Source organism: Rhinoderma darwinii, chromosome 1, assembly GCF_050947455.1.
Source record: "Rhinoderma darwinii isolate aRhiDar2 chromosome 1, aRhiDar2.hap1, whole genome shotgun sequence".
Taxonomy (NCBI): Eukaryota; Metazoa; Chordata; class Amphibia; order Anura; family Rhinodermatidae; genus Rhinoderma; species Rhinoderma darwinii.
This window is the reverse complement of record NC_134687.1, coordinates 33,799,098-33,821,661: the sequence shown is the minus strand read 5'-3', so window position 1 is coordinate 33,821,661 and position 22,564 is coordinate 33,799,098. Positions and strand designations below refer to the sequence as shown.

At 42.1% G+C, this 22,564-nt stretch overlaps 1 protein-coding gene across 1 annotated transcript in view; it reads right to left on the bottom strand.

The window, feature by feature from the left end:
- The window catches only part of GRK4 (G protein-coupled receptor kinase 4), a 208,344-nt gene extending 188,503 nt beyond the window's left edge, over positions 1-19,841 (bottom strand). The window contains exon 1 of the mRNA XM_075857386.1: positions 19,599-19,841. Coding sequence (XP_075713501.1) covers positions 19,599-19,650 — 52 coding nt within the window. The 5' untranslated portion in view covers positions 19,651-19,841. The remainder of the gene's footprint in view (positions 1-19,598) is intronic.
- Positions 19,842-22,564: the final 2,723 nt, after the last annotated feature.

Here is a 22,564-nt window from a genome sequence, read left to right as displayed (position 1 = left end):
AGTCTAAAGCTGGCAATAAGAGAGACCAGGGCTTTTCAATCTTTCCTACAGGGGCCACAACAGCCGGTACATAGTAGTCTATGGGCCGCACCGCCTGTTGCACAAGTCCGTGGCAAAATTAAAATTAATTTGCTCAATATACCTTTCATTTGTCTTCTGAACCCAGTGTAACATTAAACAAAACACACACACACACACACACACACGCACACACACACACACACAATTATGTTGCAGCCAAAGAAAGGACTGTGCAGAACACAATGATTTATGTGCAATGTGCCTCCCCAGCCGTACCACCCCAAAAAAAAATAAAAAATGAAGGGTCACGTCACATTTTAAGAACTACTGCTCTAGACAGTCTAGTTCTAAACCACTCGTCCTTCACAGTTGGTCCCTTAAGGGTTTTTTTGTTCTTGATGACAATGCCATAAGTTAAAATAGCACTTTGGCAACAATTGGTTGATTGATCGCTGCCTTTTCTGTGACCTGTGTGGGTTCTTATTGATGAGGTGAAGAAGCCCTGTAGTCCGATCCCAATATATGTATGCCCCGTATTGCACATGACTTTCCAGGTATGCCAACGACTGCCCCAACAATGCCTGTCAAACTCATTTACCAAAAAATTAACTAAATTGGCTTTTACAGATGTCTAAAATCTGTAGTTTATGGCCAGCTTAAAGCTACCATTTTTCTGGGGCTATGTGGCCCACTTTACAAAGAAAAAAATCTAATCAAAATCATTCCTGACTTGTTTGGGGAGAGGAGGAATCATCCAGGCTTCATTGACACCCGAGTGTTACCCATCAAGGGAAATCCTAATACGATAAATTATCCAAGCACTCATTATGTGTCAATCATTATGCCTTTAAATAAAAGAAAGGACTCCAGGACTGGGGACAGACGATGGACTGTCTTGGTAGTTGTCCAAAATGGAATATTGTGGAAAAGTGTAGACGTATTAAACCAACAGCCTCCAACCATCAGATCTTGTCACTTCTCATTTCATGTATATGTAACTGAACAGTCTGAGAAGCGGCTGACGGTAGAAGTAGGATCATTTTCCACAGTTCTGCCTTTGGTCATGCCGAAACACGTTCACATAGAGAAATGATGTCATAAGAGGAGCTTTTGACCTTCCTAAAACAACAGTCAACCACATGAAGCATTTTTTTTCCTGCCATTTGTTACATCACATATCCTACTATTGTGGGTAGATCTAGCAGGATTAGATCACCTTTCACGTCAGATAAATCCTAATACTAAGAAGCCTCCTCTTCTTCAAACAAAACACAGCCTTCAATGGCAGAAACGTCAATCTCCAAGCCTTGTTTTTCTAGATGACGTCAATGAAATCCAAAGGTTGTATGTAATATTCATTCCTTTTCTTTAAGTAGACAACCAAGGGATACACGGGTTTCAACCGGAGACTTCTTATTCCTATATACAGGTCAGAACAATTGTAGAAGTTCTGACATTTCGATTCCTTGGATTCATTTCTTAAAATTAAATTTCGAATACATTCATATTTCCATGTGTCAGGTTTATCGAGATGGCCTTTCCTGTTCCTCTTTAAAATAAAAAGCTAATTTAAGATGGTGACTGATAAAGCCGGTAAAGCTCCTACATATATAGTAATATTGTTATGATGATGGCACATACTATTATATATAGTTACATAGTTACATAGTTAGTACGGCTGAAAAAAGACACATGTCCATCAAGTCCAACCAAGGGAAGGGAAAAGGGAAGGAAAAATTTCTACACATAGGAGCTAATATTTTTTTGTTCTAGGAAATTATCTAACCCTTTTTTAAAGCCATCTACTGTCCCTGCTGTGACGGCTCCTGCGGTAGACTATTCCATAAATTCACCGTTCTTACTGTAAAGAAGCCTTGTCGCCTCTGCAGCTTGAACCTTTTTTTCTCCAGACGGAGGGAGTGCCCCCTTTTTTTTTGTGGGGGTTTTACAAGGAACAGGATATCACCATATTTTTTGTATGTGCCATTAATATATTTATATAAGTTAATCATGTCCCCCTTAGTCGTCTTTTTTCAAGGCTAAATAGGTTTAATTCTTTCAATCTTTCCTCATAACTTAAATTCTCCATGCCCCTTATTAGCTTCGTTGCTCTTCTTTGTATTTTTTCCAACTCCAGGGCATCCTTTCTATGAACTGGAGCCCAGAACTGAACTGCATATTCTAGATGGGGCCTCACTAATGCTTTGTAAAGTGGTAATATTACATCTCTGTCCCGCGAGTCCATGCCTCTTTTAATACACGACAATATCTTGCTGGCCTTTGAAGCAGCTGATTGACACTGCATGCTGTTATTGAGTTTATGATTTACAAGAACACCCAGATCCTTCTCAACAAGTGAATCCGCCAGTGTAGCTCCCCCTAGGACATATGATGCATGCAGGTTGTTGGTACCCAGATGCATAACTTTACATTATGTAACATCAAGTCCAGAAAGTCTTGCCTTCGTTTGGGCCTTTCTTCCCCCCTCCGTTAATTCTTCTTTGTCAATGAGCCCCATGAGCGTGAACAAGTAAAATTAGATTTTAGACAATTAAATTATACAAAAGATCTATAGCAGTCATAGTCCCCAAAGATCCTGTGTCTAAAAAAAATAAAAAATGCAATCAGACCGCCATATACACATACATTACCTTCATGAGTTTCGGAATGTCCAAAAATTCAATACAAAATTTATAAACTTTTGATTTAAGAAGAAAAAAAAATAGTTTTTTTTTTTTTTTTTTAATCACTTTACTTATCTCATTTGCAAATATTAAATTATACATATATAGAATAAATAAGAAAATGGATATAGAGAGGTCTCATATTTTTCATTCAGCTAGGAGACAACCTAAAGTTATTGTTAGGAGGATATTGATAATACACTCATCTTATATTTATAACTTTATTGATTTACAGAAAGACTGGAAGAAAACTCTAGAGAACATTTGTCAATTGTTCTTTGGGAAGGAAAGAACAATTCCTTCTGGACTAGTAATAGCAATCAGATTCCTCCCAGGATCGATGTTCTTCTACAGTTAAGGGACAATCAAGGCTACGAGAACAGCCGACTTCCCGGTACTGAGAAACTGAACACAGAACTTTTCATTGCAATCACTATATCTGGACACAATTTTATTATGTTATAATAATTATTATTAATAAGTCATATCAAAAGCGTATACGTCCATTACACTGGATCGGAAGAGTGGAACCACCAACAAATCAGCACATCCTCAAGACGTAAGTGTGCGCTTTTCTCAGTTCTAGCTACTGAATATGCAAGTCAGCACAGATATAAATATCCAGTAAATCCTTAAAGGGGTATTTTCAGAATCGTGTCTGAATAAGTGTCTGATCACTGGGACCCTCCCCACGATCACTAGAACAGGGGTCTTGAGCTCCCTGTTCCTAGTCACTGAACCCCCGCAGTGAGAAGTACTTTGAACGGAGTGGCGGACAAGCATGCACGGTGCTACTCCATTCAAAGTCTATAGGACATAGACAGCAGAGTACAGCACTCAGCTGTCTCCGTCAGTCCCATAGACATTGAATGGAGCGCCAGGGCAGATGCTCATCCTTCGCTCTATTTTAGCGCCGCCTCACTATGGCGCGGTGCAGTGAGGGAGGAATGGGGGCTCAGACCAGTGGGTGTCCCAGCGGTGGGGCCCCACGCAATCAGAAACATATCACCTATCCTGTGGAATACCCCTTTACTTGTGTGGTAATCTGATTTTAAAAAGAAAATATACATATAAAGCTGGGGCCAAACAGGGTAAAAAAAAAAAAAAAAAAAAAACACGCACGATAGTGGGAAACAAATGAATGGGAGTCTACTTATAGCAGTCACGTCACATTAATCTTCCCTATTCGAAAACGTATGCAACTTGTCGAAATGGTAGAATATGCAAATTTGCCCTAACCTCAATCTTACAGCTGAAGATCAGCATTTGCTGGATTAAATCCGGTTATGTTTAACATTCTGAGGGCCGGTTGAGAACAGGTCCTTAAAGGGGTTTTCCTATGACATTTATAGCATACATGTGCCACATGTCTGATAGGTGAGGGCCCTATCTCTGGGAGTTTCTGTAACTCCCTCAGGGTAAGGCCACACGGAGTCGCCCTGACAAAGTCGCAACGCGGCTAACAACCGCACCGGCACCATGCTCGGTGCGGCTGTCAAACAGCGTGTTAGTGGTCGCATGTTAACGCAGATAAACCTTCCCTTTATCTGCAAAATCACGTGGCCATGAATTAATACACCCTTTATAGCCGCACGATTTTGCAAATTACAACAACTTACCTCCTATTCATTCCCTATGGCAGCGCTGGAAAAAGCCAGACACTGCACTCGGCTATCTCCCGCGCTCCCATAGAGAATGAATGGAGCGGCAGTGCGCATGTCACCGGAATACCTCTTGATGAGGTATTTGTTAGCCGCTCCTACATGGTCCTGGCGCGGTTGTTGTCTGCGTTGCGACCAGGTCAGGGCCGCTACGTGTGGCCGTACCCTCAGACTTTAACATATGGGGAGACCACTCTATTCTCCACTGGATGCGGAAGTCTGCCATCCCCCACCTATCAGACAATTATGACACCCTGTGGATATGCCATAAATGTTTAAGATGGGAAAACCTTTTAAAAACAGTATTCTTTAGTTTAAATCTACAAAGAATAAGAAAGTTGAGCAACTTTTCGAATACTTTTACAAAGCGATTGTCAAAATGTTGAATGACATGTCCTCTTGTCTGTTCTACGTATAGCAGCTTGTAAAATTATGCTAAATGCATGATTTTACTTTGATGTTAGACATTTTTAGCTAACATCTGAGCTCCTACAATGCACTGTTCTCTCTGGGTAAGAATTTCTGGAGAGTAAGTGCCTTTTAAAAATAGTTGTTTTTGATGCTTTTTCCACATGTTTTGTGTGCAATTTTTGCACGTTTTTTTTGCCGTACAATTAGGACTCCCATTGACTGGGAACATCTGGCACGTTTTCAGCGTATTTTACGCATCAAAGAATTGACCGAACACTGTTTTTATAATTTATTTTTTTTTAACACAACACGTATTTTAAAATAGCTTTACGTAAAAAAAACAAAAACATGTGTGTACGGACTGGGTGCTTTCCCATTGATTTGAATGAAAAGCTTAATGTAGCGCTTGATGTATATTTAGTTGCGTAACACGTGGCAAAATACACGTCAAATACACGCCGTGTGAACACTGCCTTTCTGCTCCCTAATAAACCTGGTAAACAGCTCCCTATATCTCAGCTTCCAAGTGTAACACGGTGGGGGGAGAAGGATGCGAAACCTAACTTTTCAGGCCCATACAGTGTAGATATCCTCTAATAAAAAGGTATATAGACTACGTAGGGGGGGACAAATTAAAAAGAGCGGAGAGCCACTGCAAAGAGTCTCTCGCACTCTAGGGAACTCATCCCAACCACGTATTGCGTCTACAATGCCGAAACGGGCGCCGTGTAATACTACAATGTGGACGCAACTACAGCTTCCCCTCATGATAACAGTTGCCATTGGGGGAACTGCAACAAGAACAAATCTTTGCGCCACTACCTCCGCACAGTGATACCCGGGAAGGACGAATGACCAGTTTTGCCTGTTCATCCTCGAATGGCATATAGAAAAAAAAAAAAAAAACACAAACTGGCTTTTAGACGAGCTGCAGCTCTGTATCTGAAGTTTTCCTGAAATATTAATGCACTTAAAAAAAAAGTGAACTGAAGTTACTCTTGCTTGTGCTTTTACCGTTTCACATCATCATTTATTTACAACACATTATAATGGGCTTCTCGGTGAAGTACTCCTGGAGCATAACATGGCTTTGAGGCAGAAAGCGAATAATTACACAACATAATACATTCATTATGAATAGAGCACAATGCACCAAACAGAACAAAAGCAAGTTGATGCTTCAAATTGGAAGTTCTTTTCCAAGAACCCAACAAAAACATTAAGAACGATCGGTCTTCTGCCTCAACACCTGACGGAACAAGCCACTATAGTTTTTCTACCTTTTTTTTTTTTTGAGTACTGTATTACAGTTAAAGAAACCTCATGCTCCTGTTGGGGTACCGTCCCTGCATGGGAGGGCCATCTCGAACCTCAGGACAATTTTATGGGCTGTATAAAAATGACTTAAAGAGGCTCTGTCACCAGATTTTCAAACCCCTATCTCCTATTGCAGCAGATCGGCGCTGCAATGTAGATAACAGTAACGTTTTGTTTTTTTCAAAAACAAGCATTTTTGGCCAAGTTATGAGCATTTTTATATTTATGCAAATGAGCCTTTCTTATGTACAACTGGGCGTGTTTAACGTTATGTCCAAGTGGGCGTGTATTGTGTATGTACATCGGGGCGTTTTTACTTGTTTTACTAGCTGGGCGTTGTGAATAGAAGTATATGATGCTGACGAATCAGCATCATTCCCTTCTCATTGTTACCACCCAGCTTCTGGCAGTGCAGACACACAGCGTGTTCTCCAGAGATCACGCTGTGACGTAACTCACTTCCTCCCACAGGAACTTCATCGCGTCGGATGAGCGAGGACACGCCGTGTGTCTGTGAACTGCAAGAAGCTGGGTGGTAACGAAGAGAAGTGGATGATGCTGATTCGTCAGCATCATACACTTCCATTCACAACGCCCAGCTAGTAACAAGTAAAACACACCCAGATGTAACGAACACAATACACGCCCAGTTGGACATAAGAAAGGCTCATTTGCATAAATATAAAAATGGTCATAACTTGGCCAAAAATGCTCGTTTTTGAAAAACAAAACAAAACACACGTTACTGTTATCTACATTGCAGCGCTGATCAGCTGCAATAGGAGATAGGGGTTTGAAAATCTGGTGACAGAGCCTCTTTAACTCGTATATTAGTCACATAAGGCAGGGCCAGGCACATTTTGGGCTATTTTCTATTGTTAATCTATGAAAGTGATTATCCGTGGCCCCTAAAAAGATCCAAAAGGTTCCTGGGGTGATCCAAATACATGATATAGTGCAGGGGTCTCAAACATGCAGCCCTGCGGGGCACCTTAGCACCCTCGCGAGAGGAGAGAGCAGGCTGAAGGAGGAGTGCAACGGCAATTGACGAAGCCCCTGACGTCACTCTCCATATATGGACAGTGATGCGTTGTCGGGGCTTCCCCCGAGCCAGAGTCCCAGAGCAGAGCTTATACTAGCACTCTGCTCCAGGACTCCTGCTCTGATGAAGCCCCTAACATCACTGTCGATATATGGACAGTGATGTCAGGAGCAAAGCTGGAGTCCCAGGCAGAGCGCTCGTAGAGCTCTGCCTGGGACTCTGGCTCTGGGGTTGCCCATGAAATCACTATCCATATATGGACTAACTCGTAATGACAGTAACACTCGCTTTATAGAGGACCTGCCAGTTCTCATGACACGTCTGTTTTAATAAATACTTGTATTCTCCATGAATTACTAGGCATCTTTTCTTAGAGCTATGTTGTGCATTTCCCCTCATACTGTCTAATCACTGCTGACAATGTCTGAGAGTGTATGGAAACATCCCATTAAAAAGGGGTATATTAAAACACCCAGTCAATTTATTCATACATTTCCAGGAGGAGTAACAGGGGAACACTAAATTCTTCAAAAAGACTATGGTTACCAGTAATATAAGATATATATATATATATATATATATATATATAACAAATTCCGCTAGGTTTATTTCCATGCTGGTAAGTGCCAGAACTATATGCAGCCAGATCTACATATGTAAATCTTCCACGTTATTAGTAGATTTTCCATATACTGGCAGGTGAACTACCGTACAGGTGTAAAGGTCCTTTAAAAGAGAAAGTCCAGTATTATTGTAGGTTTCACAGTGCAAGCGGAATTACACTCCCTATATCCACAACTCAATCGCTCAAGTCTAATCTAATAACTCCTCCCTGATTAATGTCTGATCTGTAGAGGAGAAACTGGGGAGAGAAGGAAGCTAGAAAACTGCATCTTAAAAGGAGAATTTCCACAGAAGGGGAATCTGCGTAAACCACTTTAAGGTGGATAACACCATTTCAAAATTAGGATTTGTCACTAGACCTCTTTATATTAGGGCCTTTTTTTACATTTTTGGCTGGCATAAGTCCGAGTTGGGTCTTCATCAAGGAGGGTGGGGCGTAGTGTGTCTGCTCTCCTATTATGGAAAAAAGTGGCGGAGGGCGCATGCTGCAGCCTGTTGCTTTACAGACAGAGAAAGGTTTGATATAAATTTTGTGAGCAGAAAGCAGAGGGAGTAATGTATGTTCTCTCGGATACAAATAGAATAATCCTTTAAATATTTCTCGCAGTTTTGATATTAATGTAGGAATCGCTGATATATTAACATTTAACGTATTCTACATTTAGTGTTTCTAAAGTAAGAGAATAAATAAATAAAAAGAAAATCAGATGCTTTGAATACCACATACTGAATGAGTACAGTAGAATCTAGACCTTAAAGGCCCTTTTACACCGGCCGATAAGCGGCCGGTGCAGTGAGCGCCAATTAAGACCTCGTTGATCGGCGCTCGCTTGCTCCTGTCACACGGAGCTATGGATGGAGACGAGCGATCGTTACTCCGATCGCTTGGCCCCATCCATTATCATCACGTCGGGATATATTTACACAGGGAGATGCGCTGCCGACAACCTTTTACTTTTTTAAAACTATACGACCAGCAGATGATCGAGTGTTTGCTCATTCATTTGCTGATCACTGCCCTTTTTACACAGAGCAATTATTGGCAACGAGTGTTATATGAACGCTCGTCTGCCCAATAATCGTCCTGTGTAAAACCCCCTTAACCCCTTCCCTCCGCTGCCAATTTCCAGTTTTTCATGTTAGTTTTTTGCTCCAAAAGCCTTAACTTTATTGTTTTGGTCGACAGCCATACGAGGGCTTGATTTTTAACAGCACCATTTAATGTACCATATAACGTTCTTGGAAACACAAAAAATATTTGTGGGGTTAAATGGGCTAGGGGTTTGAGGGTTAATTTTTAGCGTGGTGAGCTGCAGTTTTTATTGCTATTTTGCGGTACATGCAACTTTTATTCTATTTTTGGGGAGCTACGGGGACCAAAAAACAGAAATTCTGTGGCTTTTCATTATTCAGCGTTCACAGTGTGGGTTATTTAATGTTATATATGTATAAGATACCAGTTATGTTGATTTTTTTTTTTTTAAAACAATACTTCAGGGAGAGAGAAAAAAAAATATGGGAAAAAGTTTTGTTTTTAACTTTCAGTATTTATTTTTTTTGCACATTAAAAAAACCCCTACAACTACTTTTTATTTTTTTAGATAAGTCTCTCAAGGGGACTTGAACCAGCGATTATTGGATCGCTCGCACTATATACTACAATACTAATGTATTGCAGTATATCGTGATCTTGACTCGTTCCTATTAAGCCCCATAAAAGGAAAACCGAGATGGCAGTCCTGGGGGCCTTCGCCAGGGCCCCAGGCTGCATTGGTAACCCGCAACCTCATCCCGCGGGGGGGGGGGGGGCTGATAGAGGGGGCCTCCCCATCCAGCCGCTTAGATGCTGCGGTCGCTAAGGGTTTAAATGGGCAGAATCAAAGTTGTTTGATTTTGTGCGCTGCAGTGTAACATACAGCCAACACCCGCTCAGTATTGAGCAGGCCCGGCCCATGATCCTGCTCCATGCAACCCCTTAACACCGATCATGTACAGTTACGTGATAATACATTAAGGGGTTTTCCCATAGTCAATATTTATCACCTATTCTGTGCATAAATCTCTGATCAATGTGTGCTCTGACCACTGGGACCCCCACCGATCAAGAGAACAGGCTTACCTTGACAGTCCTGGGAGCTCCAAAGGAATGGAGCCATGGTCGAGCAGGTGACCTTGCAGTCTATTCCTATATGGCGCCCAGGAACGACAAGGTAAGCCCAGGAACGACAAGGTAAGCCCAGGAACGACAAGGTAAGCCCAGGAACGACAAGGTAAGCCCAGGAACGACAAGGTAAGCCCGGTCTCAGAATATTTATTTACCTATTCTGTGGATAGGTGATAAATAATGATTATGGGAAAACCCCTTTAAATATCAAATTTGTGGAGGTTTGGCAGTTGTGGCCCCTACCTATCTTAAGGACAAGCTGGTTCCAGTCCTTAATTTCATGGAAAAGGTCCCACTCCAATGAAAGCCCCAAGGAACCCCCAAATAAAAGCAGTAATGCGAATTGAGAAAATATCTTTGACTTTATTTAGTGAGGTTTCATTTTAAAAAATGCCAAAGAAAAATAAAACCGATGTGTTGTACCACAACTAGTCTCAAGTCATGTTGTTCCGAGGTAAAAAAGTAAAATTAGGTAACCCTTATCCCATTCGGTTAAACATTTGCCCCCCTCAATATACATTAGTGTAGAGGATTTATTGCATTCCTCAGTTGAAATCGACATGGTTTATGACGGGTAAAAACTTCATACCTTGGCTGATATGAGAAAAGAACGGTCTATAATACACCAACTTTCAAACCTGTATATGAACATTCGCAGTGCCCACTTCTAAGCAGAGACATGTAGGGATACAACTTTTCTTCGAGAGGACTCAGCCAGCCATTAAAACAGTGAAATACAAGCAAGATTGGGGGGAATATTTACTGGGTTCAGGTGCACCCACTACCATATTATAGATGCGCTTTCATAAGTTCCATAGACTTGTATAAAGAGAGCCACATAAATGCTGCGTTTCCTGGCGGAACAGTGGTCAGAGCACCCCAACCGACATTTACTGCATTTCCTGTGGACATGCCATAAAAGTTTAGGGCGGAAAACTCCTTTTTAAAAGGGATGAGCAAAAGCCTTACGTTTAAATTCCCATCCACACGTTCCCGGATTTCATGCGCATTCCGTGCATAAATTACGCAAACAATCCACCTCCCATTAAAGTCAACAGGAAAATTGCAACGCGAAAAAAAAAAAAGAAGACGACCTTATCTTAGCTATATGTACTCTTGTAGACAACTGGCCCTATACTCTTTAATTAGGCTCATTTTAGCGGACTGCCAAATATACCAGACCTATCCCCTAAGGCCGCACGTGCACAACCGTAGATGTCATCCGTAATTACGGGTCCATTCATTTCTATGGCCGATAAGCAACTTCCCGTGTATTTACAGGAAGGTGTCCAGGACGTAGAAAGTTTCCCCTAAAAAGCGCTGCCCGCAGATGCGGGTGACTGTCCATGGCAGGCAGTGCCCGTAATCACAGACCATGATTACGGGCACAGTCATGTGCATGGGGCCTAAAGACTGAAAGGACGTCGAAGACTCCTTTTCTCTATAATACTGAGTGCCTGGGATTTCTTAGTCCAAACAAAATGTTTTAATATATTATACGCCTACAAGGATTAAATGGATTGGGGCCTCTACTTCCGATACACACGAAAAGGTAATGAATTTGGTTTGGACCCCACAAAAACACAGACATATAGAAATGCATAGAGAACTCCTAATATGTTACCGTCAAAAATAATGAAGTCATATACTACTCAAAGTATGTAAAAATAAAATGTTTATTTATCTTAATAAAAAATGCCCTATGCCCCCCTAACCCAACAATGTACTGGATCCAATTAATAAATATGGTATATTACTGATAAACACCGATCAGCTATAACAATAAAACCACTGTCAGGTGAAGTGAATAACATCATCTCATTACAATGGTGCTACACAAGGGGTGGGATAGATTAGGCAACAAGTGAACATTAACTTGGTGTTTTGGTAGCAGGAAAAATGGGCAACTGTAAAGAACTGAGCGACTTTGACAAGAGCCAAATTGTGATGGCTAGACAACAGGGTCATAGCCTCTCCGGAACGGCAGGTCTTGTGGAGTGTTCCCAGTATGCAGGGGCCATTACCTACCAAAAGTGATCCAAGGACCACTGGTAAACCGGCAATAGAATAATGGGTGCCCCGAGGCTCATTGATGCGCATGGGGAGCAAAGGCTAGCCCCCCTGGTCTGACCCCACAGAAGAGCTACTGTAGTAGAAATCGGCAGTATTGTCAAATTTGATGGGAAGAATAGCGATGCATGCAAGTCAGTGGAATCAGTCGGCATCAGTTGTACCACGCATGCGGCAATGGGTTAACTAGCCTAGACTGTAAGTCATTGCGTGAATACTATAATATTTAAATCAAAGGAAGGAGAGCGTAGAATACATACAGCATCTGATGGACACTTTGTTTTTAAAGGAATCCTCCAATTATGACACGTGGTCTCTTAATATAGTTTGGCCTTTCAGAAGTAGATTGCAGAGGTTCTTGATGTTGGGAGCATCCCCGATCAAGTTATTGGTGGGGGAGCCCATTTAAATGAACTCGCAGCCATTCTGAACAAGGTAAGAAGCTCAGGTCCTTCTTGGTCAAAAGCTAAACTGGGCACAGTGCTGAACTGGAGTCCAATAGACATTATATAGACATGCTCTACCACATACAGTGGGATATAGATACATAAAGGTTTGTCTTTACAAGGGTTAAAATCCAGAGTATTAACGGAAATGATCTCACTGTGGCTTTGAAGGTCGGTTTCAGGTTTCTTCTGCAAACCTGGACCGTCAGTCAATCAATGAGGGTTGAGATGCATAAATCCATTCTACTGAGACCGCCCCGAGACCAGCATTACAATCTGCATGAAGAACCATCTTCATTGAGGGGACCCTCATGAACGGCGATAAAATGCACAGCTTGGGTCACCTGGGGACCAGGGCATTAAGTGCATAGTCTTACATCTCTCCATGAGGAGACAAGAACAGTGCAGAGGCAAAGAGGGTGAATCTGGGCAGCGAAGATCAATAAAACTATTACAACGAGACAAGTAGACCGATATATAGATTTCAGAACAGCAGACTGGACAGGAGGAGGTATATATTTATTCCATCTCCTTATTTACCCGTAATCAGAAAATGCTACTTGGAAGTTAATAGTGGTAAGATCAATACAATGTCAGCGTCTTCATTCATTATTAAACCGGACTTCTTCCTACTCCTGCAGACATGCCAATATTCAGAAGTTATGACTGGCACTCTGCAGTACAGTTCGGTACAAAGAGCATCAAAATCTCTTCAGTTACCCCACAGTTCTGTCGATAGACTATAGGCTGCCATTTACAGTAAACTACACTTTGTCAAAAGAAATAAGTCAAATAGGGCTGGGCAATTAAATCGAAATTCAGCGCAATTAAAAAAAAAAAATAAATCAACGTCATCTTGTGAATTTCGGTTTTAGATATTATTTTACCCTGTTTAAACTGCATCTGCACTTCGGGACACAGATACAGTTGAATCCAATGGTAGAGCAGGGGACCTGCTCCACCATTCACTATGTATCGCCGGACTTGAGGCAGGGACGTCATCGTGCCTTTCTGCGCCATGCCGCAAAGGCAGAGGAATCTCCTACAATCGTCATTGGAACGGGGTTAGGCGAGTATGTATATTATTATTTTTATCAAGCACTATAGGGTTGGGGGCAGCTGTGGGGGAATTATACGCTGTGGGGGCAGCTACAGGGGCATTATGCTAAGAAGATGCAGCAATGGGGGCACTATACTGGGAGGGGCAGTTATGGGGCGTTATATTGTGTGGAGGGCAGTTATTGGGCAGTGTCAGGGGTTATATTATATACAGTACTATATAGCAGGCTCAGGGGATGAACATTAATTCAATGGCAAAGCATGCAAATAGGGGGCGTGGTCTAAATAATCGTAATCGAGGTGTTCAATTAATCGCGATTTTAATTTAGGTCATAATTCACATGTGCAAAGCTACTGTAAATGTTTTTAAGAATCCATCCATGTTATTTGTTAGACCATTCGCGTGGCTATAATCACGTAGCTTTCTTGTGGATTGCCGCGACTTGACGTAATGCTCCATTGAAACCAATGGCTTTACAAGCCAGAATTTACAAGCAAGGGACAACAAAGTAGACGCTCGGCTCTGTATACAGTGCTGGCATCCCGAGTGAGGACATTGCTCATAGTCCTCGTTACGAGACCCTCATCTAATACAGAAGACAGTACTGGTAAGCCAGTGTATTACCTAAGGTTTACAGTGAATCATGGTGAGAATAATGCTTCCTGGTCAACCAATACAACCGAATGACTACTGGTTCATCCAAAATACCTGCAACAGGATCCAAGCCCAGAAAACGGTCCTATATATTCGGTGTGGCACTTCCAGAATGGAAACCACGACCCTTTTTCCTCTCAGGTGCCAACATTGGCCATAATGTATGGTGTACAGTGCCACCCATAACTAGCCACATATCGTTTCGAAGTCTACACTACAGAAAACGTTCCTACTTATTCATAGCCATGTTTCCATCCACAGAGTGAATAAAATGTTAAGCGCTCCCTAGTGCAATATGAAAAACGAGTAATAAATAATCCACTGAGCGGACAGAGCCGCACTCACCAGAGTTGCGCAACAAACAGGCACAACTCTGGGATGCACGTGTAGATGTAATACCGGCGCTCCATTCAGCGTGGCCGCTGCTCCAACTGCAGACCTAAAGTCCGAGACCAAGGCAATAAACCATAGATAGAGAGAAAAGATGCAGTATCCAATGGGCGCCACCATTTGTATAGAAAGATGAGTGGAGGAATCTTACACTTGAAAAAAAATTAAAAAGCATTTAATCAACGTGCTACGCGTTTCGAGGTCGTTCTGACCTCTTCATCAGGTACCGGATGAAGAGGTCAGAACGACCTCGATACGCTTAGTACATGGATTGAATGCTTTTTAACTTTTCTCAAGTGTATGATTCCACCACTCACCTTTCTATACAATTGTTGGTGCCCATTGGATCCTACATCCTTCCCTCTTTTTTGATGGTCTATCCACAGAGGACATTATTGTAGAAGTCAGAGCAGGTGGAGTAAATTCATCTGCTCTCCCCATAAGACTTTTTTTTTTTTGGATCAATAGGAGGATCAGATCTCAACATAAAGGGGAAATATTTCTTAAGAAAACGTTAGGGAATGTTTCCCCTGTCCGGAGATCCGGAACTCTCAAATGTTATAAAACATTGTCTGAATGGGCTTAAAAAGTGACAACCACTTTCCCAAGCTTGTTACTTACCATCCCAAATTACTCAACAGAGGGCACCAAAGAGCACATGATAAATCTTTTTACAGGGGAAGTAGAACATGAATCCGTGCTCCATTCGGATCGATGGTGGAAGCGATATTAAGAATGACATCTCTTTTTTTAAAATGTTTTTACCACTTATCTGACATCAACATGAATGGTGCAATAAGTTGTGAATGGGATTGTTCTTAGATACAGGTCCTACAACAGCAGATCACTTCTCTGTGGTGACCAATGACCTCCCCTCATCGCTGCCTCTGGATATTACTTTTGTGATGTACAATACAGGCCGGATAGTAGGCAAGAAATTCAGATAGCCAGTTTAAAACAAGAAAGTTGTATCTAAAGATACAAATGTTTAAGTACGTGTGTGCCTCTGGGATTCTGAAATGAGTGATGAGGCCTCAGAGCAAACGAGCTTATGTTTTTCAGCTCCCGCACAATACATCACTGGGGTAATATAACACAGAACACAATACAAATATTAATAAACAGGGCCGACTCATGAGACTGCTGACATTTATGTAGAGTGGGTTCTGAAGTAGAGCATTGGTGCAGAGTTAAAGGGTTAATCTCCCAACTTCCGCAATGGTTTAGAATGATAAGTATTACATACCGCTAAATGCAGAGAAGCCAGCGTGGATAAATGACATCATATATTTATAATTCTCGTATGACACACAAAATGCCCATAGGTTGAACTTACGGGACTTTTTTCCCCCACCTACAATGCTAAATGTGACTTTGTTTGCTGAAAGGTTTCTACAGACGTAATGAATGTATTTAAAATGTACCTTCTAAGATCTGTGACTTTTTGGGATTCAACCAGTTTCCCCCATTACTGCAGGGTAGATGATACATTTTAGATTGGTGGGGGTCCAGCCGCTGGGATCCCCACTGGTTACTAGAGGAAGGATCCGAATGCACACAACCCGCTCAATACAATAGGAGACAGTGGTCCCGCATTCTCGCAATCAGTGGGTGCCCGAGCAGCGGTCAGAATATCCTGTGGATAGGGGGGATGAATGTAAAAGTGGCGAACCCCTATTATTTGGCAAAGCTAAATCCAATGGACACGTACATAACAGATCCATTGAAGTCAATGGCAACATGGTGAACACCAAAAGGACTTTGGAAGGGCCCATTTTTTCTAGGGGTTTATGTGGGTCCTCTGTACCAGAAATAACGCTACTTTACAAAATACGATACATGCTGGGAAAAAAAAATAATCTATAACAGTCTATTTTATATAAATAATGTTGATATATTATTGAAAAAAAAATTAAAAGGGGTTGTCCAGGCACAGGATAGGTCATCAGTATATGATCAGTGGGGGTCCGATCAGCGATCAGCTGTCCGGGCACAGTGGTTATGCAGCGTTCAGCACTGGAAGAAGATGGCTCCATACACTCTATAGGAGCCATGCGGGAGAACAGCATCTCTGCTCCTATACACTTGAATAAGAGCAGAGCTGCAGTACGATCCTGTGGATAGGTCATTAATATGGAAAACCGCCCCGTGCCCAGACAAGCTCTTTAACTAACGGGGTTTGAATGAAAATGAGATATTAGATTATATTTTACTATTGCTACGGAATGGATAGCAATCATCGGTTTTGAGCTATTAGGAGAGTCAATAATACACTGGACTGCTAAATAAGTTAGATTTGGTCCCGCAAATTTGTCAGCAGAACCCAAGTGTCATATACGGCAAACTGCATTTCATCCATGCAGCAGCAAACACAGGCTTTGATGCAGTTTTTGGGTCAGTTTTTTTTCAGCCAAAGCCAGAAGTGGATCTAAAAAGGAAGGAAAAGTATAAAAGGAAAAAAAAAAAAAAAAAAAAAGACTGATGCGTCTCGCTTCTTTCGTGTTCACTCCTGTGTTTGGTTAAAAAAGCTCAACCAAAAACGGCGTCAAAACTGAGTGTGATCCTGGCCTTAGGCCGCTTTCATAGGACCATAATATGGGCGCATTTTACAGCCGCAAACCTGGACATCATGCAGTCAACCAAAAAACCAAAAGGTGAGCCTTCACTTCATATGTATAACATTGGCTCTCCTCTACCTTCTCCTAGCCCAAGGCTACACGATGACTTTGTGTTGCAATTCTTCCCACCAGGACAAATACTCCAATAGGAATAAATGGCAGAAGTCAAGCTACTTACATTGTGCGCACTCACTTCTTTTGATGCAAACTGTTTGAGTGCTTTCATAATCTCATACAATAACCAAAAATAGGAAGACTCAATGGATTCCTATTAGGGTATGTTTACACAGCCTATTTTCCGACGTTTTTCAGGCCGTAAATGCCAGATCGGAAGCAGAATGCCTTCCAAACATCTGCCCATTGGTTTCAATAGGAAAACGGCATTCTGTTCTGACGGAGCGTTTTTTTTACGCGCAAAAGAACGGCCGCGAAAAAAAGAAGTGAAGGACACTTCTTGGGACGTTTTTTGGAGCCGTTTTCCATACTCTTGAAAAAAGCTCCAAAAACGCCCGTAAAAAACTATGCGAAAATCGCGAGTGGCACAAAAAACGTCTGAAAATCAGGAGCTGTTTTCTCTTTAAAACAGCTCCCTATTTTGAGACGTTTTCGACTGCGTGTGAACATCCCCCTAGGGCGACCGTCTAATGTCGTCTAGAACAGAACTTATGGACGTGGGTAGAAGTAAAACTTTTTGAAGAATTTCTAGGGTCCAAAGATAACAAGGTACTTGCTCAAAACAAGTCTCAGGCGAAAGTCGCAGTAGAGGCTCAATGCAAATAAATAAAAATAAGTAAAAATTTGCGTCGGAACCATCATATGGTATAGATTTATCGAGCAGTTAACATAAAAACTTAACCTCTTCATTGCTGAAGAGGACAGGCATTTAAAGAAAACAGTAGCATGTACCTCCTTTTGAAATACTGTAAAGATATTGAAGAACATGTTTTAATACAATTTTCTTAAGTGCGACTTATTTACAAAAGAACTCCGGACGTAACGTCGTAGGTACTGGTTCAGTGCTGGGAGATCAATATTAGATAATATGCCCCAAATATCAATGTAGCTGAAAAATAAAAAATATACGCAAAAACGGCACTGGCCCGACATGAACGACTTATTTGCCATTTCCCCAAAGGAAAAAATAAAACAAAATTCACAAAACGCAAGGCAGATAGAACTGTTGACAAAATCATCAACGCTAACCCATAACCCAACCAACGTCCCTGCACGACCCATGCGTGCCCTAGTAATGTAGATGGCATAGGTTTCTAAGAACTAGGATTTGGAAAAGTCTTTATATACACACAAACTAAAATAATGACAATTTCAGAGGACTCCCAACACGAGTAACGTTTTGTAAAGGGGGAGAATGACACAAACGTAACACATTCTTAAAAAGTTTTCACCATGTTCTAGTGCAGGAATCTATCGGACATGTATGACGACAAATCGTACTCTTTTATATATTGTACGGCTGGAAGAAACCTTGACTGTAAAACCAAAACAATTTACTCATTACCTCCTCCCGAAAAGTACACCATGTAACGACAAGGTTTTAATTAAAGAGAAATGAAAATATCATCCACTAGTCGCTGAGTCCAGCGGACAACCTTGGCCATACATAACACGCAGCGGGACAGTTGACGTACATTTAGTCTCAGGTGGAGTGCGACACGAGATCCTATACGGTCCCTTTTTGTAGAAGTCGATGGTAATCGCACGGCGGTGCGACATTTCCACCGCGTATAAAATAAAAAGTTGTGTGACTTAAGTTGTGCTAAAGTCATGTCGTAAGATTAGATCCTCACAGAAGCGCGCAGTAATCAGCAGAAGTGTTGTGCAATAACACGATATTAAGCTGCCCAACGTGTGCCACTCAATGGGCCATCAAAAGTTGCTACTAACCCAACGCGGTTCTCCACCATCCCACCCCATAGAAAGCAGTTAACATCATAGTGGTGTGTCAATTGTATTGCCTTCTGTGGGTCGAAATGTTCTTTTTGCCTGACTCAAAACGCACTGTTAGAACCGCGCCAAAGTCACATCAAGCGACACAAATAGCATGCCACAAGCATGACCGTACCCCTAACCTGTGCCTAATACAACCCCAGTAGTACTAAAAGGCATGTCACGGTTTCGAATCAATGAGGTTCTGCAGCAGAAGCCACACTAATTCCACATGTTGATGCACTAGAACATATAGGATTAGCTGCAGCATAGACCATTATTGATGAGCTGGCCTGTGCAGGAGCCATCGCACGAAGCCAAGTCTCCCCCGGCATTACCCCCCTAGTATACATGCCATAACCCAGGGAGCAATACTGATGCAAAGAAGATCAATCACCCCAATGCACATACCATACATGCCTCTCTACATGCAGATGGAGCAGCAGCCTGTGCTCATTGCTGCTCCCCACCCACACTGCCTCCTCTTACCTTCCCTGGCTTTCAGCAACACAGTGTTGGCCACAATGTTTTCAATCTCCATGATCAGGAATGAGTGCAGTGCAGATCACACATCTCTGGTCCTAGCAAGCTTCCTTGACAAGCAGCTGCTCTCTTGTTGCATAGATCCTGGGCATGGGCAGCCTCATCTCCAGCAGCACATTGTGTGCAGGCTCCTAGCATTGGGTGGACATAGAGTGGTGTCTGTGCTCCAGCTCTGCTGCTCTGCTCTGCTCTGCTCTGCTGGGCTCCTTCCTTCCTGTTTTGCTCTCAGTGCTGCCTATAGTGAGGAGGGGACATGGCCAAAACCACTCCCAGTAGTAGAAAGAACCGTCAGTGTACTCCAGCCAGCTTGCTGTGCATTCACCTAGTAGATGTGTCTATGATGCACACTGCGTAGAGTACAGCTGCAAAGAATTGGTGGTCGATTTGTTGTAAAACGCACCCTACAGCGCAAACAGAAGGGTCTATCGTCAAAGGCTCAACCTTTGGTAGAATGAAAGGGTTAAAGACGCAAGTGATTGACAGCTAGGAACAACACCCCGTTCCCCTTCACCACCATTCATTGCACTGTCATAATTATGCGTGGTTGTAGATTATACATACGTGTGTCTACTATCTAACAACGTGGCCTTAGCTCGGGATGGAATCCCCTACAAATCAGACTGGGTTTCCAACAGTTAATTTTGCATGTATAGATGGTCAAAATGAGGGTATGTTCACACGCGGCAGATTTGTTGCAGAAATTTCTGCCGCTGTTTCGTTCATCTGAATGGTGTTGGCGGAAATCCATGTACATTCTGCAGAGACAACCCCATTCACATGTAAGGAACGGAGATTTCAGTTCCAGAAATTTTTGCCAAATATCTGACGTCTGTGAACATGAGATACTAATGCAGAAAATCTCTACATCAGATACAGTAGCTTGTAAATAGGGATCGGATGGAAAACCCTATGGGTTTATTTTACAATTGGAAGAATGTTTTCGTCTTAATTCTACGCTAGAAAAACAAACCTACATGTAAATGCAAAGCTGAGACCAATGTTCAGATAAAATCTGGGGAGTATCTATATGTGGCATCAATAATATTTATGTCCACACAAAACCCAATTCTGAATAGACACAATTAGCATTATTCTAAAAATAAGGGTATGTGCACACACACTAATTACGTCCGTAATTGACGGACGTATTTCGGCCGAACAGACTGCAGGGAGCCGGGCTCCTAGCATCATACTTATGTACGATGCTAGGAGTCCCTGCCTCGCTGCAGGACAACTGTCCCGTACTGTAATCATATTTTCAGTACGGGACAGTAGTTCCACGGAGAGGCAGGGACTCCTAGCATCGTACATAAGTATGATGCTAGGAGCCCGGCTCCCTGCACTGTGTTCGGTCCGGTACTTGCGGCCGAAATACGTCCGTCAATTACGGACGTAATTAGTGTGTGTGCACATACCCTTAAGGTAAATTGGCTTAAAAAAAAAGAAAAGATGACCCCTAAAATATTATTTTGTTTTAACACACCTTGATGACATTGCACGTAATGGCACAGTAGGAGAAGTATGGAGCAGGCTCACCGGCTGAGCACGCTCCATACGCTGCAGGTGTCAGCTGTTTCTTACAGCTGACACCTCGCACTTAGGGTATGTTCACACGACCAAGTTTCAGACGTAATTCGCGCGTTTTACGCCCCAAATTACGTCTGAAAAAACGGCCCATTACGCCGACATCTGCCAATTACTTTCAATGGGTTTTACGATGTACTGTGCCGACGACCTGTCATTTTACGCGTCGCTGTCAAAGTGCAGGACACTTCTTGGGACGTAATTGGAGCCGTTTTTGATGACTCCATTGACGAACAGCTCCAATTACGTCCGTAATGGATGTCGCGAAAAACGCGAGTACGAGCAATTACGTCTGAAATTCAGGAGTTGTTTTTGCCTGAAAACAGCTCCGTAATTTCAGACGTATTTTGCGCTGTCGTGTGTCCCTAAAGTAATGTAAACATAATTGGTATCGTCTATAAGAGTCTGAACTATTAAAATATCACTGTATTTAACCCGCCCGGTCAATGTTGCAGGAAGAAAAAAATCCCAATGCAGGATTTGTTGATTTTTGGTCACCTCGCTTCCAAAAAATAAAAACGGAATAAAAAGTAATCAAAAAAGTGCATCCCAAAATAGTACCAATAAAAACGACAGTTCGTCCTGCAAAAAACAAGGCCTCACATCGCTCCATCGACAGAAAAATAAAAAGTTAAGCGTCTCAGACTATGCCAAAACAAAACAATTATTTTCTTCAACAAATAGTTTGTTTTTTTGTAAAAGTTGTGCATCATAAAAAAGACTATATCAATTTGGTATCGCTGTAATCATATTGAACCGCAGAATAAAGTTAACGTGTCGTTTTTACCTAAACTGAACGCCGTAATAACAAAACCCCAAAAACTGTGGAGGAATAAAAAAAATTTCCAAATGCACCCCACCAAATATTTTTTGCAGTTTCCCAGTACATTATAGAACTTTAAATTGTGACATTAAAAACTACAACTCATCCTGCAAAAAAGAGGGGTAAAGCGGATCTGTAAACTGAATATGCTGCCCTATGACATGCACAGGATCCGTCATCCTATTAGCCAAAACGGAACAAAAATATTGTGCCATTTGGCTAATAAGAACGATTAGAAAATACACCGGACTCATAGTTATCCTTGCCTCCCCCTGCCCTCCTCACAGTCATTGACCGCTGGATGCTGTGTATCTGTATACATGCCAGCCTGTCAATCCTCACCGAGGGGGGGGGGGGGGGTGAGCGATCTCCTCATGAATACACCAGACCTGTAACTATGAGTCCGGGGTATTCTTTGATCGCTCCTATTAGTCAAAGGCTGGGTTCACACGACCTATTTTCAGGCGTAAACGAGGCATTTTACGCCTCGAATTACGCTTGAAAA